This window comes from Canis aureus, chromosome 19, assembly GCF_053574225.1.
Source record: "Canis aureus isolate CA01 chromosome 19, VMU_Caureus_v.1.0, whole genome shotgun sequence".
Classification (NCBI taxonomy): domain Eukaryota; kingdom Metazoa; phylum Chordata; class Mammalia; order Carnivora; family Canidae; genus Canis; species Canis aureus.
In genome coordinates, this window is record NC_135629.1 from 7,099,947 (window position 1) to 7,117,249 (window position 17,303).

Below are 17,303 nucleotides of genomic sequence, written 5' to 3' on the forward strand. Positions count from 1 at the left end.
TTATCTATCAGACAGCATGACTCTGGACAAGGCTGCCCTGTAACAGTAACATCGGAGATGAGGAGGAAGTAGCCAAGTGGAAGGGGGTGGTGGAGGGAACTGAAAGCAGTGGGGTGAGGCAGAGAAATGAGTGCATGCCAGGGTGCTCAAGTGTGACAAGTCCACCAAAGTCAGAGGGCAGTGCGTTTCAAACATTTCACAGACCCAAGAGAGTAGCTACTGTATGGCAGGTCACATTCAGAAAAACCAAAACATAATTTTGTAAAAGCTTAAAAAAAAAAAGCCCCATTTTAGTCTTTGAAACTGGAAAATTTATCTCAGGGCACAAATGAATAGTCCAACTCCATATGTTTCTAATGGAGGAAGTGAAGAGATTGAGAGTGGCCTGGTTCAGAGAACATTCGATTCGATTCTCTGGTTGGGTTAGGGCTCAGTCAATGAGACTTGCTCAGTTTGTCACAGCCCAAGATTTTAACCCATAAATATGAGCTAGAGGTTTGTTTGTTTGTTTCTTTCTTTCTTCTTCTTTTTTTTTTGGTTGTTCCTAAAATAGAAACTCCATACACATGTGGCCTTTAAATCCCAAACTAAGGTAACACTCTCCGCCCCTGTAATAAGCAATAGTCTTGTGGGAAAGGCCAAACTTCCACTTTGGAGAGCCCATCATGTTTCAGAGGCTCAGGAGTCTAGGTGGCAGTGAAATATTCTGATGAATTTCAGCTAAGGCCTAAGAGAAGAGACAAGGAGAGCTAAGAATGGCCATCATCTGGGAAAATGAGTCACCCATCAGCCGACAGCTATTTTCAAACCACTGGAATACTCATGAAAATAATTTATATAATTAGAATTTGATGAATGATAGATAAAATTATGTACTCACAAGAACAGAACAAAATATCCTTTCTCTGTTCTATTTATTGTTCTGCTTAACTTTTTCTTTTTAATTTCATTTCAGTTATTTTGAATAGGTATTATATTCACATGATCCAAGTTCACAAAGCATAAAAATGTACAGTGAAGTTTCCCCTTCCACCTGTGTGCCCAGCCCCCTTGATGCCTCTACGAGAAGGTAACCAATGATATTGGCTTCTTGTGGGACTTTGTTCTAAGGGCAGCAGGCTACAGTACAGAATCACAGGCTTTGGAGATACCCTGACACCAGACTAGCTGTGTGACCTCGGGTGAGTTACTTACTTCCCCTGAGCCTCAGTTACCTTAACTGTAGAATTCTTACCAGGCAGAGTTAAGGTTTAGAAGTATTGCTTGTAAGGTACCCAATCACAACCTTTACCAAAGTAGGTGCTGAACATGGCAGTTTTAATTTTTAGTACTGTCCTAACACAGATTTCCTGATCATTCTCTAAGATACTACTCTTCTCCTAGTCTCCGGGATTGAAATAAATCTGAAAGAGTCAAAGCTGGCTTCTGCCTTAATGATCCCAATTAGGGAGCACCTGGGTGGCTTAGTTGTTTAAGTGTCATGACTTGATTTTGGCTCAGGTCACAATCTCAGGGTCATGAGATTGAGCCCTGCATCAGGCTCTGCACTCAGAAAGGAGTCTGCTTGGATTCTCTCTGCCTTTCCTTTTCCCCTTCCCCCACTCGTGCATGCTCTCATAAATAAATAAATAAATAAATAAATAAATAAATAAATAAATAAATAAAAGATTTTACAAAAAAAAAAAAAAAAGCCTAAATTTGGGGATCTTACCCAAAGCCTAAACCCAGAGAAAAAATTCAATTCAGTTTTATTCAGTGAAAGTAGGTGCATCTGTATTACAGTAATAGGAAAATTACTACAACCTGCTTTTAATACCAGGAAACTTTTAAGTGGATTATATCTAAATATAACATCTTACCTTCTCATAATAAATACTCAGACATCCTAGAGCATAGACCAGGAAAAAGGCCTAAAAACAGAGCAAGCAGAAATGTGCATTAGAAACTGTCCCACGTTCTTGAGAAGTTATTTTACATATTGATTTCTTTTTGCCTTAAGTACAAATTAAATCATCTTCAAAATGGCCACAAATTTTTAATATAAATGGTTCATGCAAATTTCAAGGATTAGAAAAAATCTAAGAAAATATGAAAGTCACAAATTGGTTAAAAATCAGTAAAAAACAAAGCATTTGTACGATATTTTCCATGTATTTTCCTCCTTAAAAACCATCTACCTAAACTGAAAAATGATTAAACAGCTGTAATAATAGAAAGCTTACCTCATTAGATTTTCCTCTGTAAAATTAAATAATCTATTAAACGGAGAAAAAAAACTTACAGAAAGAAATATACAGAAATCTGCAAAAAAGTAGGCCTTGCAGATTTGGCTTGTAAAACAGGAGTTTCTCAGTCACCCTTGCTGTAAAGTGACTTCCTATTAAGTAATCCCTATCTTCCCATGAACTTCACCACACAGTAATGTGTTTTACTTGCATGGTGGAAGCAGGAGGAAAAGCAAGGAAAGTCAGCTATAGTTGAGTAAAATGAAAATAAAAATTGCTTTTCCCTCCAAAAAGTTTATTTATTTAGTAATCTCTACACACACTGTGAGGTTCGAATTCCTGACCCTGAGATCAAGAGTCACATACTCTACCAACTGAGCAAGCCAGGTGCCCCAAATGCTGTCTGATAAAAGACAGACAATGCTAAACATTGATACCACTAAACAGACCCTGTTCTTCATTCTACTTGTAGAGGGGGACAGGGTTGTTTACACCTGACTAGACTTATGCAAGATTGGTGTGCCAGTGGCTAAACCATGGCTATTAGTAAAACTGGAGTACTTACTTTACAAATAGGACAAAAGATTATAACCAAATGAAAAACATTCTGCTGCTCCTGCCGCCTGGCACAGATGAGGTGATAGAGATGTAGTCCCCTGTTCTGCGCTTGCACGTTTCTGTTCAACAGCACGGTACTGACAAACAGTGTTTAGCTTGCCCTGTTTACTTAGCTTGCTTCCTCACTGCCCCAGCACACATAGGAACAAACAACAAGAAGATTTAAGAGAGCACAGGCTATGGAGCTGTAGGTGGTTTCAAGCAGCGACAAGGTTCACTAAGGAAACATTCTCATGATCCCCAGGAATTGCCTGAATCCACCCACTGTTACTTTCTCCTGGCTAGCTGATGGCACTTCTCTTCACAGGAGCAGTTCTCAAAGAAAGGTCTGGGGATCCTGGAGTTCCCAACACTCTTTCAGAAGATCTCCAGGTCAAAACTACTTTGTGATAATAATGCATTATTTGCCTTGTTCCTGCTCGTTCTCTCGAGGTTTGAAGACATGTGGTATCACAACAGAATGAATACAGAAGTAGATGTGGGCAGCCAGCTGACTTCTAGAAAGCCAGACCTTAAAGTGACTGGCAGAAATGAAAAACAGTGCCATTCTTCTCACTGAATTTATTCTGTTTTGAAAGAATATAGTTTTCATAAAATTTTATTTATGTTAACGTATAATGGATTTCACGTCATTATCTTAAAATGAATTAACGAACAAATATTTAAAATTTTGTTTTAATTGACAATTTGGTAAACAGTGACAGATATACTCCACATAAAGAGGTTCCTTGGGGTCTCTTTAATCATTCTTAAGAGAGTAAAGTGGTTCAAGAACTACAACTTTAGTTTCACTCAGATCTAATCCTAGAGTTTCTCTGAAGATACAGGTGGTCACCTGAAGGTCCCGCTTCTCTGGGTCCCAGCCACCACCCCCTGCCTGGACTTCTCGAAAGCTTTTCTGCTCCATGCATTCTCACAGCAGCCAGAGCCATCTTTTTCACATGTGAAGGTCATGTGGCTCCCATGATTAAAACCCTCCAAAAGGCTTTACTACACTTTGCTTCCTACCGCCTCCCACTCCGTGAGATCTGACCACCACTCTTGCTGGCCATGTTGGCTCCATGTCTGCTCCTGAACACACGAAGCTCATTCATCTTCCTTCACCCTTGTAATGGCTATGCCCGTATCTGGCAAGGTCTTCCCTTCCACCCTCTTAAAGCAACCCCCAACCCAATCATCTTCTTTAGAACAGTTTTGTCTGAAAAGATCTTTCTTACATGTGTCTCTCCAACTCAAATGTAAACTCTGTGAGAGCAGACACTCTGTCTGCAGTTTTGCTGGCCTGGGAGGGGATCCAGCACATGGTGATTGCTCAGTGCTTGTGCCGAATCAACCCTGAGTTTAGGAAACTGCCAGAGTCACTGAGAGTAGGTTTCTGCCGGTCTGGCTCTCCAGCTCCTTTCTCCTCACATGGATGCTCTATGCCCCCATGGCCCCTTTTACCTACTGGTAACCGCTTTCCCAGGTGCCCTACAATCTTATTTTGCTTTTGTCTTCCTGTGGCACACTACTTATTAATGCAGAGTACACTGTTTCTTGGATGCACACAGTGGCCAGAAGGTGCCACGGAGGAGGAAAACTTGGGTCCTCAAGGAGCCAAGTGATTCCCCTGTCGGCTCTCCCAGCTGTCACTTCTTGGTTCAGAATGGTGCGACAGTGAGAATTCTGGGATGTGGTAGAGCTGGGCTGAAATCTTCACTAACAGGCCCGTAGAAGTGTCACTTAAGCTCTCCTACCTCATCTACAAAATGAGGATGAAAATGCCTTATTAAAGATTTAATGGGATTAAATCTCATAAAAAATTTAAAGGCTATGTGAAGCACCTAACTGCTCCATTCATTTTAGTTTTCCCTCCTTTTTAAAAAATCATTTAGATATTATAGCCTGGAAAAGTTCAATCCTCTCCTTGCCAAACAAAAGACTCCTTCCTGTTGTCTGTTAGAATTTAAGTTCTTTAAAAACTTTCCATTATCAGTAAATGAATGCTTCTCTAAAAACTGATGAAACCAATGCCTCATTAATATATATTGGCCTAAAATAAATGCCTTTTATTAATGCACACAAACTGCTCTTAGGCATTTATTACAGATGGAATGAATCTTAACTGAGTTGGCTGTATTTAGAATTAAATCATCAGAAGACGGGGGAAGTCTGGGAAGGTGGGTGATTATGTCCCTTGAGATCTCATTAGTAAGTTTTTACTATCAAAGCAAAAAAGAGGGAAGAGTTTAATGATGGTTTTAATGTCATGTCACTAAATCTAGTTTGGTCCCAAAGCATTATAATGGAAAAACAGTTCTCAGTAACAGATCTCTAAGTCAGCTGTGGTTATTATCATTCCCAAGCACCCGAGAGAACTGCTCTGAATCACCACAGAAGGGCCGTCCATGTTCCTGATGGACATTTATGGAAAAACACTAAACTGTACAACTGGTACACCAAACATGGGTGATTGAGAGGAAATCTGCCAAAACAGACCTGAGAGGCAGAGGTAGGTTTAATCACACACTCCCTGAAAACTGCAACACCTCTCTGGAATAACCTCAAGAACAAGCAGCTTCCAAGAATGCAGAGCAATCTCACCTACCTCCCATTACTCTTGTCTTTCTTCAGGGAGTGTTTGGGAGAGAGCAGCAGACAGCAGCACCTTTTCTTGTTGGTAAAAAGCATCACATGGAACACAACTGGTCACCTACTGTAACAGTAAGGTTGACACCCAATGCTCGCTCTCTGCCCATGGCTGCTGCCTCCCAGAGTTGAGACAATGGCCAGCTCCTCCTGGCGTCAGCCCTCCATCCCACCCTCCTACTGGTGTAGCTCCGGCACCTGCCCTTCCCTGACACAGCTTCCTGCAGTGCCGCAGTGCCTCCATGACCAGGTCAGACCCCTGGTAGATACCAGTAGACATGCCTTCCATGATCTAGTCCTCCTGTGTTGCCATCCAGGACCAACCTACATGAAAGATCCTATGCTGCCCAGAGATAGCCAACTGGCTATCTCCTATTTATCTTTGACCATTCACAGATATCACCGACTCTGTAAAGTCTTTTCTGTTAGCTTGCAACCCTTTGGACCACCCGCCCCAACAGTTTCTGTGCAAATCCCACATCTTGTATGCATCCATTTAATAAATATTATTATTTGTTAAGCACCTGATAGATGTCAGGCGTTGGGTACAAGGATACTAGAGGAGAATACTGGCACAGTCCACAGACCACATTGGATGTAATTATTTCTGGGCTATCTTTAGGACCGGAGCCATATTCTGTTTATTTCGGTATTGTGAGTACCTAGCCCAGTGCCCGGCACATAGTAAGTACCCAGGGAACACTGGTGTAAATACTGATTGCAAAAGAAAATGTTCCAATTGGCTACTAAATAGCTTTTACAAGTAATTTAATAATGATGATAACGACAAGAAAAGCAGGCACTAACACTTATTGAACATTTACTATACATCAGGCACTGTGCTGAGCCCATTACACATAAGTTCCCAGAACATCTTTGAGCAAGGTATGACATAACTCTCATTTAGAGAGAAGAAATCAAGGGCCGGAGAGCCCAAGCACCTAGAGAATGGGTATCTACCGTGCTGTCCAGCATAACTTCCTGTGATGTCAGTGCTCTACACCTGTGCTGTCCAGTACAGCCACCACTGTCCATATGCGGCTGCTGAGTGTTTGAAATGCGGCTGCTACAACTGAGAAACAGAATTTTGAATTTTGCTCAATTGTATTTTAAATTAAATAGTCACATGTGGCTACCGGCTACTATCTTTGATGACAGATTCAGCTGTCTCATTTGTAAAATGAGGTAAAGTAAATAATTCCAGACATCCTTTCCTAGTCCAACAGTCTGTTCTTTGTACATGTGGCCTCATGGCAAGGAAGGAGGTACAGGCAAGGAAATCCAGAGACACAACTACTTTTCTGTGGACACGTCCAAAATATTGCCAATGTGGATGCAGTCAACAAGCACTTCCTGGGACCCACATGTACACTGGGAATGGTGCTAAACACTGCAGGAGCCACCCATGACAGGCAGGAGCACCTCTGGAGAAGGAGCATGAGGAAGGGGTGCGATTCTCAAGGGCAGAAAGGACATTTCTGTGTATCATATAAACATAAGCAAAGGAGGAGGGGCTGACACATGAACACGGGACAGAAGAACTCTAAATCAGAGGGAAAATTTATGATGCAGTTTTAGAAAGTCACTTTTAGCCAACTTTTGGGAATGCTGCTGTTGCACTGAGAGAACATGTATGATTAATTTGGCAGAAGGAAATATCTGGAATCCACTTATGTAATTAGCAGTCATGACATGACTTGAAGCATGCATCATAGCTTTAAAAGCTGGTGACAGGGAGCCCTGGTGGCTCAGTGGTTTAGCGCCGCCTTCAGCCCAGGCCTGATCCTGGAGACCCGGGATCGAGTCCCACATCGGGCTCCCTGCATGGAGCCTGCTTCTCCCTCTGCCTGTGTCTCTGCCTCTCTCTCTGTGTGTCTCTCATGAATAAATAGATAAAATCTTAAAAAAAAAAAAAAAAAAAAAAAAGCTGGTGACATCCATGAATATACTAAAAACCATGAACTATATACTTTAAATGGGTGAGTGGTATGGTATATAAACCATGATACAGGAAGGCTCCCCCTAAAATCTTAGGCTTGATGAAATGAAGGCTAAGAAGTGTAATTTAGGCAGGCCTGCTTTGGAAGTTGCCTATGGTCATTTCAATACCAATTTGTAATGTTCAGTTACTAAATACTCACTTACTAAAATACATAGAGAACTCATTTACAACTGGACCACCTTATAGGTTGCCTGGGCCCTGAGACCACAGGCTGAGAAGGTAACATGCAGGAAACATACCTCTTCTAGGCTGAGTTGCAAATACTCCAAGATCCTATATGGATTTCTTCTGCATACTAATCTCTTTTTGGGTGCCAACTGCAAAGAAATAAAATACATACAGAACCAATGGAAGCGCTACACGTTACACAGAGCAGACTGCATTTTAAAACACACATTTTTCTTATAAATTTCCCAGATTCACATTTATTGGATTAATACTGTTAAAAACGTATTTTTTTATAATTATGTGGAAACAGAAGTTTTAGTTTCTACTATCAACATTTTCTTTCTGTTCCCCATGAATTTTTCCCCACAGTTGTGATCCTTTTGTTGGTGGAATTTATATACTTCTTTTCACCCTCTTGCATCTAACAAGTGTGGGCCTAGGTTCTTCATTAGGGCTTCATAAACCCCAATCTAAAGGCTAGACACTATTTCTTCAAACTCATGTTTCACATACTACTTGACCATTAGATTTTCTCATTTTTAGCTATTGCAGATAATTCTAGGGCAACTGTCTCTGACTGAACATCCCTCAGTGGAGTGGCTCCTGATCCTGCCTGTGCTCCCGTGCTGACTTTCATATTGGAGACCTTTCCACTACAGCTCTATTTAAGACTATGTGCAATTACCACAGCATTTCTTTTTCTCCCACCCAAGAGAAAGAATATTATTTCTTAAATATTTTATTTATTTGAGAGAAAGGGGGGGGGGGCACACACATGTATGCATAACCAGGGAACCTGATCGTGAGGCTCAATCCCAGGACCCTGAGATCGTGACCTGAGGCAAAGGCAGATGCTTAAGTGACTGAATCACCCAGATGCTGCGGGAAAGAATACCATTGTACCTGCTTTAATTTACACATTTTTAAAAAGTTAAGTTATTCACAAACTTAGAGGTTTTAGTAGAAATAGACCTCACAACTATGGAGCTGGGAGCCAGCATCCACTGGTTCCCTCTGAGGGTCTCACCACCTCTCACATATCCTGGGCACTTAATATGAGCCTGTTACCAGTTCTGAGTAAGGAACATCCTGGTTAGGCCACATCTGCTAGGGGCCAGAAACAGATGGCTCTGGAGGAAGCGACTAATTTTCTTCAGTTTATCCTTGAACGATGCAAAGATCAGGGGCACCACAGAAAATCTGTGTATAACTTTTGACTCCCCCAAAACTTTACTAATAAGCCTACTGTTGACCAGAAGCCTTACCAATAATAGAAACAGCTAATTATCACGTATTTTATATAAGTATTAAATGCTATATTCTTACAATAAAGCTAGAGAAAAAATACTAAGAAAATCATACGGCAGAGAAAACACATTTACAGTATTGTACTATTTGCTAAAAAAAAAAAAAAAAGACAAATTAATGTATAAGTGGACCCATTCAGCTTGAACTCATGTTGTTCAAGGGTTGGCTATACTTACTTCTTCATTTGGGGCACATTCCTGCTCGCTCACATCATACACATCTTCCTCCACCAGCACGTACTCATCACCAGGCCCTCTCTTTCTGGCACAGAGATCTGCTTGCTGGCTCCCGTCCCCAGGCTGAGTGTCCCCAGGTGTGGGGAGGAGACCATCATCTTTGCCACAGTGAATTTGAGGCAGAGGGCAGTGTTGCAGTGTGGCACCCTCTACCACAGATTCATCCAGGCCATCTGGAGTGGGTGGGTCAGGCCCAGAGCCCTGCTGCTGGTGGTCTGATGGCTTGCTGGGACCCTCCATGCCAACAGACTTACCCGAGTCCCCATTCATCATGGAAAGTTCCTCTCTATCTGTGGTACCTTCCATTTTGGAAACTGTTCCAGAGTTCAGCTCGTCATGCCGCTGACCTTCTTCATTCCTTTTTATACCAGAATGCTCAAGTGGTTTTGTGTAATCCTGGAGGATTTTACGCACTGTACTCTCATCCTGCCCCTGTCTTTGCATGAGCTTTGTGGCCCATTCTACACTATGCTGATACCTGCAAAATGAAAATACTGTCAGCAACACTTGACTTTTAATATTCAAAAGAAAACAGAGCTTGCAGAAAAGATGGGTAGGTAGTATGCCAAAATGTTTATAGCAGTTTTTCTCAGTAGTGGGCTATATGTATATGCTTTTGTTATACTTTTATGTGTTTTCTGACTGTTCTACAATAAGCATGTTTGTTACTTTTGTGTTTGTTATTAGAGCTTCACTTAACCTTAATTTGAAAAAAAAAAAAAAACCAACTTTGACCCTGGTTTGACAAAGTACGAATATTTATATAATTTAAAACAGATGGGCCAAATGATTTAGGTAAACACAAAGATAATATGGCCATCCTTTGTCAGGACTTCTTTTACATTATTCTCAATTTTGGATATCACATTTTCAAAAAAATATCCCATTCATAACATAAAGAGCCTTTGTTCAGTATTGGAATGAAAAATGAGAATTTCAGCCAACATTTTTCACAGTAACTACTAAGGTCTCCACTGCATATGGCAAGAAATGATTATGTGCTATAATATTGCCAAGCATCCGAGCAGAAAGGGCCTTTTCTCATAATAATTTTCAAAATATAGTTTGATGAGGAATATTTGCTTTGCTCTTCAAATACAAAGGCATGACTTCTCAAGTTACAAAAAGTCACAAGACAATAGATGTCACCATGTGACAATGCCACTGGAACACGCCTCCACGCAGTGTCAGGCTACCATACTGGAAATCTCTTCAGTGCAAGAGCTAAAGGCAATGTGAAACTCAAGCACTTTTTGCCTCTACCTACAGCTGTTAGCTTTGACAGCATGGTTTGTGGGAAGACAGATAATTTTACTCCTCATCTTGAGTATTTTGCTTTGTATGTGGGTGACTGAATATGTCATAGTTTATAAACTGCAACATCTCACATGCAATTGAATGAGGCGGCTGGCCTCTGCTATATTTAAGATTTGTGGTTGCTTAACCCTGATTCCTCAGAAGAATCTCCAAGCTGGCCACAGCCTGTCTATCCTACATAAGGATGAGCACACCTTCCTATATATTTGGAATTGTATCTTAGATTTAAAGAGTAAAACCTAGCAAGGCTACTCTCACACCTGACTGTATGCATGAATGTGTATTGCACATTTCAGGTTCAGCCTGACTCTGTCACTTGTGATGTGACAAAGCCAATGATTTAACTTCTTTGTGCTTTCCCCCAACCATAAGATGAGTACATTAAGATTATTACTGCATGAAGGGGTTATTACCTTAATAATCACAATAAAAAATGGAGCTGCTCAGAATGGCAGGGTGTCTCCTTGCCTGTATGAAAAGTATGGCCACTGTTGCATACATTTAAAAGAACTTTCATTTGAGGGTGACTGGGTGGCTCAGGGGTTGAGCATCTGCCTTTGGCTCAGGTTGTGATCCTTGGGGTCCTAGGATCAAGTCCTGCGTCAGGTTCCCCGCAAGGAGCCTGCTTCTCCCTCTGCTTATGTCTCTGCCTCTCTGTGTCTCTCATAAATAAATAAAATCTTGAAAAAGAAAAAAACTTTTATTTGAGAGATTGAAAAACAATCTTTGCTCTTCATACCACCTACACACTGGTTTTCCAGGCTTCATGGATCTATGAATCTCCTTTATTTGAACACAAATTTTTATGTCAATATGTACCTTTCCAGAGAAGGGATCCACAACTTTCATCAAATTCCTTGACTCGGGATGCCAGGGTGGCTCAGCGGTTTGGCGCCTGCCTTCAGCCCAGGGCATGATCCTGGAGTCCCAGGATTGAGTACCGTATCGGGCTCCCTGCATAGAGCCTGCTTCTCCCTCTGCCTGTGTCTCTGCCTCTCTCTCTGTGTCTTTCATGAATAAATAAATAAAATCTTTAAAAAAAAATTCCTTGACTCAAAATATGTGAAAGAACCACTGAATGAAAGGTTCAACAATTATCCCTTTAAGCAAAAGATCTGAGAGAGAGAAAGAGCCCACACAGGCCACTGCTTTACTCTGCAACAGGGCAGTCAAGGCAGATAGGAGTTCAAACTCTCATTTCACCAGGTTATTATATTAGCTACACAACCCTTGTTAAGGCTCAGTTCCTCATCTGTAAACCAGGAGTAACCATACTAACTTCAAGGAGTTGTTATAAGGATTAAAGGAGACAATACGTGGACAATGCTCAGCACATAGAAAGTACTCGATAAATATTTGTCACTTATATGATTATGGGCTTTTTAGGTGGAGACTTAAAAGATCATTTTGACTTATACATATTACATTAAAAAATACAAATAACATTTTTAATGAATGGAAATGTACACTTTAATTAACTGCTCTTTGAGAACGGGGGCAGCCTTGTGGGGATGAGTGCTGCACCAGATCTGGGTTCTGGAGTTGGCTCTTCTGTGAGATTCTGAGCTAAATCACTTAGCATCACCATCTCTTTTTGCTCTTCTGCAAGAGGCCAGATGTTCATTTTATGGAAGCTCAAACCATAGCTGCAAAAGCATGTGAAGAAAGCCTCTGAGCAGGACTCATAATGAAAACAGCCAGATACACAAATGACTGAGACATATGGCATATGAGTCACAGAGCAGGTGTCTTCTCATTGGCTGGCAATGCCTTAAAAGGCCAAGTCCTGCTGCGATTAACCACAGACACTGCTGGAGAAGCAGCAGGAAGAGAAAAGTGAAAAGTAAAAGTCAGGAAACATAAGGCAGAGAGTGGCAGGAGGAAAAGGTGGTGGCTATGATTAGAAGCAGCAGTGAGACTGGTGAAAAGAAGACCCACTTCAGGGCCACCAGATTACAGAACGGTGTACCATCTGAATACGCCTGTTTCTTCTGTTTCTATGCCCCTGAACATACCTCCTCCCCTTGCATGGTGAACACCTTTCTCTATCACCTACTGATTAATGCCTATTTATCATTGGAAACTCACAGCAAAACAGTTTTGGGTCAGTTGGCTTTGGTCCAAGTACTGCTCTTGTGCAAGTTACATAACCTCTCGGGCTGCATTTTCTCACCTGTCAACTAACCACCTTTAGGGGTGAGATGAGGACTTTAGGAGATAATCCTGTTATTAGTACAGGACCTTGTACATGGGATATGTCCAATAAATGCCAGCATGTACAACCATGTTATTGTTCTCACTATGTGTCAATTCCTTGGAGGCTCTGGAGCTGAACTGCCTGGTCTGAGAGGAAATAATTTTGGATAAGCCACTTCTAGGTTCCTCATGTATGAGATAGAAATGACTACACCTACCTCAAAGGGTTCTTGAGAAGATGAACTGAGATGATCAGGTAAAGAACATAGACTAGTAACTAGTACTGTTGGACCAACCAGTACTGTTGGCTATGATGATGATATCAGCAATATCTCACTATAATATTTATTACCAAAGAGTGCAATTATTTACTCCTCTTCCTCCTCCATTAGACTGTAAATCCCTCGAGAAAAGAGATGAAATCTTTTCCTCTTCTTGTATCTGCAGCATGTACCCAATGCTTGACACACAGGCACCTGCAGTAGATGTTGGCTGAATAAAGGACTACAAATAGGAGGGGAGACTACCTCCCTCATGGGTGGCCCTTCAAGGACACAACCTACATGCATCACATAGGGCGTCACTTGAAGGTCCTGATGCTCACCCCCAGAAAATATTACATGGAAATTTCTCATCATCTAAGGACAACTACTGTTGGAAAAAGGCCAGAGTGAATTCACTTAAGAAAGGGATCAGAGTTTCAGAGGGAATAGTAGAGAAATAATTATAACATGTACTTAAGCTGGAGAATTAACCTGAAAAATGAGCCCATTTCTTTCAACATTTAACAATTTAGATTGTGACTGCAATTATTATGGCCAAATAATTAATCAAGTATTGACTAGGGGGGCATAATTTTCTGACAGAACTGTCAGGTATGGTTACATCCTAACCCCTGGCACCTTTGAATGTAAACTTCTCTGGAAACAGGGTCTTTGCAGATGTAACTAAATTAAGATGAAATCATACTGATTCGTTTCCTTGTTGGAAGAAGAGGGAAATGTGGACAGAGGCACACAGGTATGCACAAGGGGGACCTCCATGTGATGACAGGAAGAGCCAGGAAAGATGCAGCTACAAGCCAAGGAAGGCCAAAGATTGTTGGCTACCACCAGAAGCTAAGACAGGGAAGATGGAAGGATCCTCTCCTAGAACCTTCTGAGGGAGCACCGCCCTGCTGACACCTTGATTTTGGACTTCTAGTCTCCAGAAGTATGAGAATAAATTTCTGCTCTTTTAAGCTATGGTATCCCTGGGGAACTAATAACAAAGATCAATAAAATGCTTGCAATATTATTACTGTAGAACTTACAAAGGGATAACCGCAAGCAGGTGATAATCTTCCCCTATCCAGAACCTCACATACTCAAGACTGGCTTGACATCAAGTCATGTCCACTGCCAGCTGGATCAGGGTTCAGTTCTGAGGGGCAGGCTTCTGTGGTTTCTGAGTCCTGGTGTAGACTGCAGCTTTACTTCAGCTCCTCCTGGGATGTGGGCTTAGCAGGTCCCCCCCACACCCCCACATCCAGCCTGCAGGTATAGCCAGAGCAGCCACTGAGATCTCCCTGGTGTCACTGCCCCTGGCCACTTCTCTGGCCACGGGAGCAAAGAGGAGCTGTCAGATTCTGCCAGTATGTGCTAGAAACAAGATGAAAAACCATGTGGGCTTCAATATTTTTAGAAGGTTTAGAGAAGAGTTGCAACTTAAGCTGCCCCCCAGGACAAGGAGGATTTTATTTATTTATTTAAAAGATTTAAATTCTTTATTCACGAGAGACACACAGAAAGAGGCAGAGACACAGGCAGAGGGAGAAGCAGGCTCCATTCAGGGAGCCCAACGTGGGACTCGATCCTGGGTCTCCAGGATAATGCCCTGGGCTGAAGGCAGATGCTCAACCACTGAGCCACCCAGGTGTCCTGACAATGAGGATTTAAATGCATGAATGTTTAGTCCACAAAATCCTACCAAGGGACCGCTAAGTGTTGGGGCTGCAAAGAATCAGGCATGGTCCCTGCTCTCCAGGAACTGACAGTCTAGTATGATGGGCGGCACGGTGAGGGGCGCCAAGGCAGACTGTGTGGGAACCAGAAGAACGACCCCAACCAAGGGAGGGTAATGGTAATGAGAAAACCTCCAGGAGAGTGACATGTAAGCTGGATCGTGGGATGGGCAGCAACAGCCAGGCAGTGTGTGTGCTTCAGGAGAGAGGGAGAAAAGTTCTGGGAAATAGGAAGAATGCAAAGAAAGGAAGGATTTGTGACCGTATGAGTGGATGAGGAAGAGCCTCTGCAAAAGCCTTTCTCTCACCCTTCAAGTGTAGAGGGAGGAAAGAAGACTGGGCAGGAGGCCAGTTTTAGATCTATGCGTAAGCACTTTAGCACTTAAAGACATACACATTACAGGGTAATTGTATTTTGGAAGGAATTCAAGTGGCAAAGGATTTGACCTAGGATTATTTAAAAAATAAACAGTACATTTCAAATGATTTGATCCACATAAAATTCAGACATAATTTTCAAGGACAAATCTACTATCAAAAAAAAAAAGGTGTGCATTATCACATTGGAAAAGGTTATCTACAAACAGATCTGATTTAAGCCATAATTAAGCCAAGGTCACCATGACTTACTTTGTCGACGTGATTATAGGCATGTCTGTCTTCATATCTGTAACAATAAAGAAGTTCTGTTCAGACAAATTTTCCTTAAAGGGAAAAAACCCACTGAAAATCCAGAAAAGACAAAGAAATTTCAAGAATCACAAAATCACACATCTTAGAAGGCTGACTGATCCTGCCCAACTAGCAAGGGCGTGCTTTATATGCCATTACTTCACGAACCTACCCCCTGAACCCATCAGAAGGCAATGTTGACTGATCTCAGTACTCTTGCTATGCCCAGATGTGACCCTGAAAATCGTTCTCAATCTAACACTGTAGCATGGCAGCAATGGCATGCAAGAGGAAACCCCTCTGCCACCTCTGAATGTACATGCCCTCAACTTTCAGATGAGAATGTTGAGGCATTTTATCCCCATTTTTCCGTGCTCCATAAGGCATCTTTTTTTTTTTTTTTTAAAGATTTTATTTATTTATTCATGAGAGACACACACAGAGAGGCAGAGACATAGGCAGAGGGAGAAGCAGACTCCCTGGACAGCCCAATGTGGGACTCGATCCCAGGACTCTGGGGTCACAACCTGAGCCACCCAGGTGTCCTTTCTTAAGACATCGTTAGTGAAAGCACCCCACATGTACCCACAATTTCATGGCAGTGTTGGTTCTGGGTGTGGACCTGGGAGGTCTGGGCATCTGGCTGGTTGAACCTTTCCACCTACAATGTTATTTATTTACTGATCATTTGATTGTGTAGGTTCACCCTCTCTGACTCTGCCTTTGGGCAACTCCTTTCTCCTTACCCAAACTCAGCTTTCTTCCCAGCACATTAAAGGCTTAGAATAGATGATCATCAGCTTTAAAAACCCTAAAAGTTCAAAGATTTCTACCTCCTCAGGAATTTGTCAGTTTTCTCTGTCATGACCTCCCTCCCTCTGGTAATTTAACAAAAATGATAATTTAGCTAGTTTTACTGACAGCCGTCTTTGTGCCAAGCACTGGATACAGAAGTAATAAAGTAAATCCCTTCTTCTAGAGACACTCAGTCTAGTTGGGCAGATAGATCAGAAATGACTGATTCTAACCCAAGCTGATATATGACCAAGTAAAGGGTTATGAAAGGACTAGCTAGCTTTGCCTGAAAGGCTTAGTAAAAAACATCATGGAAGAGGAGAAGTTGAGCAGGGCTCTGAAGAATGAATGAGTTCACCAGGCAGACCAGGGGAAAACAGGCAGGGGAAGCCATGGAAAGGCTGAGAGAGAGTAAATCCATGGCAGGTTCATGGAATGGCAAGCAGCCCAAGGTGGCTATAGTGCCAATAAGTAGAAGAAAGTGGATAGAGAAGGTGGAAGATGAGGCTGAAGCCAGAATTTTGAAGAACATCCTAAAATGGACATTTGAGATTTACTTCTTCAGGGCAGTCCACAAGTTAAATTTCTATTTCCTTGGCATAAATTCATTTCCTTCAAATTTTTGTTATTCTCCAAAATTTAGTTACTATACAGATAAGGAAAAGATTCTCAATTGTTAAGATCAATATACTATTTGAAATCTTTCTGTTTCTGACCAAATATTAGTAACTGATAAAGCTGGTGGTAGGGGTCAACATGCTATTTTTTTTCCACTCTTTTTGAAACATGCATTACAAAAAAATTTTCAGACATACAAAAGTAAAGAGAATAGTATAATAAATTCCCATGTTGCCATCCCTCAACTTTAACAACTCATGGCCAATCTTGCTTTCTCTGTTCTTCTGCTCACTCCCCTCGTCCCCAGATGATTTTGAAAAAGATCCCTCACATTCTATCACAGCATCGCTAAGTAGTTAATTATGTATTTCTTTAAAGACTCTTCTTTAAAAATATAAAAAACAGTTGTCTAAAAAATGGGGCGGGGGAGTGCCTGGTTGGCTCAGTTGGTAGAGCATGCAACTCTTCATCTTGGGGTTGTGAGTTTAAGTTTCACATTGGACATAGAGCTTACCTAA

The 17,303-nt window shown here is 41.6% G+C and overlaps 1 protein-coding gene across 6 annotated transcripts in view; it reads right to left on the reverse strand.

The window, feature by feature from the left end:
- TSEN2 (tRNA splicing endonuclease subunit 2) overlaps positions 1-17,303 on the reverse strand; it is a 59,261-nt gene that overhangs the window by 30,232 nt on the left and 11,726 nt on the right. For all 6 annotated transcript variants that reach the window (XR_013357398.1, XR_013357399.1, XR_013357400.1 and 3 more), the window contains 4 exons: positions 15,331-15,367; positions 9,126-9,663; positions 7,713-7,790; positions 1,860-1,910 (listed from right to left, as the gene is read on the reverse strand). Coding sequence is in view for 3 of the 6 variants with exons in the window: in XM_077857774.1 (XP_077713900.1) it covers positions 1,860-1,910; positions 7,713-7,790; positions 9,126-9,663; positions 15,331-15,367 (704 nt within the window). In the remaining 3 variants the exon portion in view is untranslated. The remainder of the gene's footprint in view (positions 1-1,859; positions 1,911-7,712; positions 7,791-9,125; positions 9,664-15,330; positions 15,368-17,303) is intronic.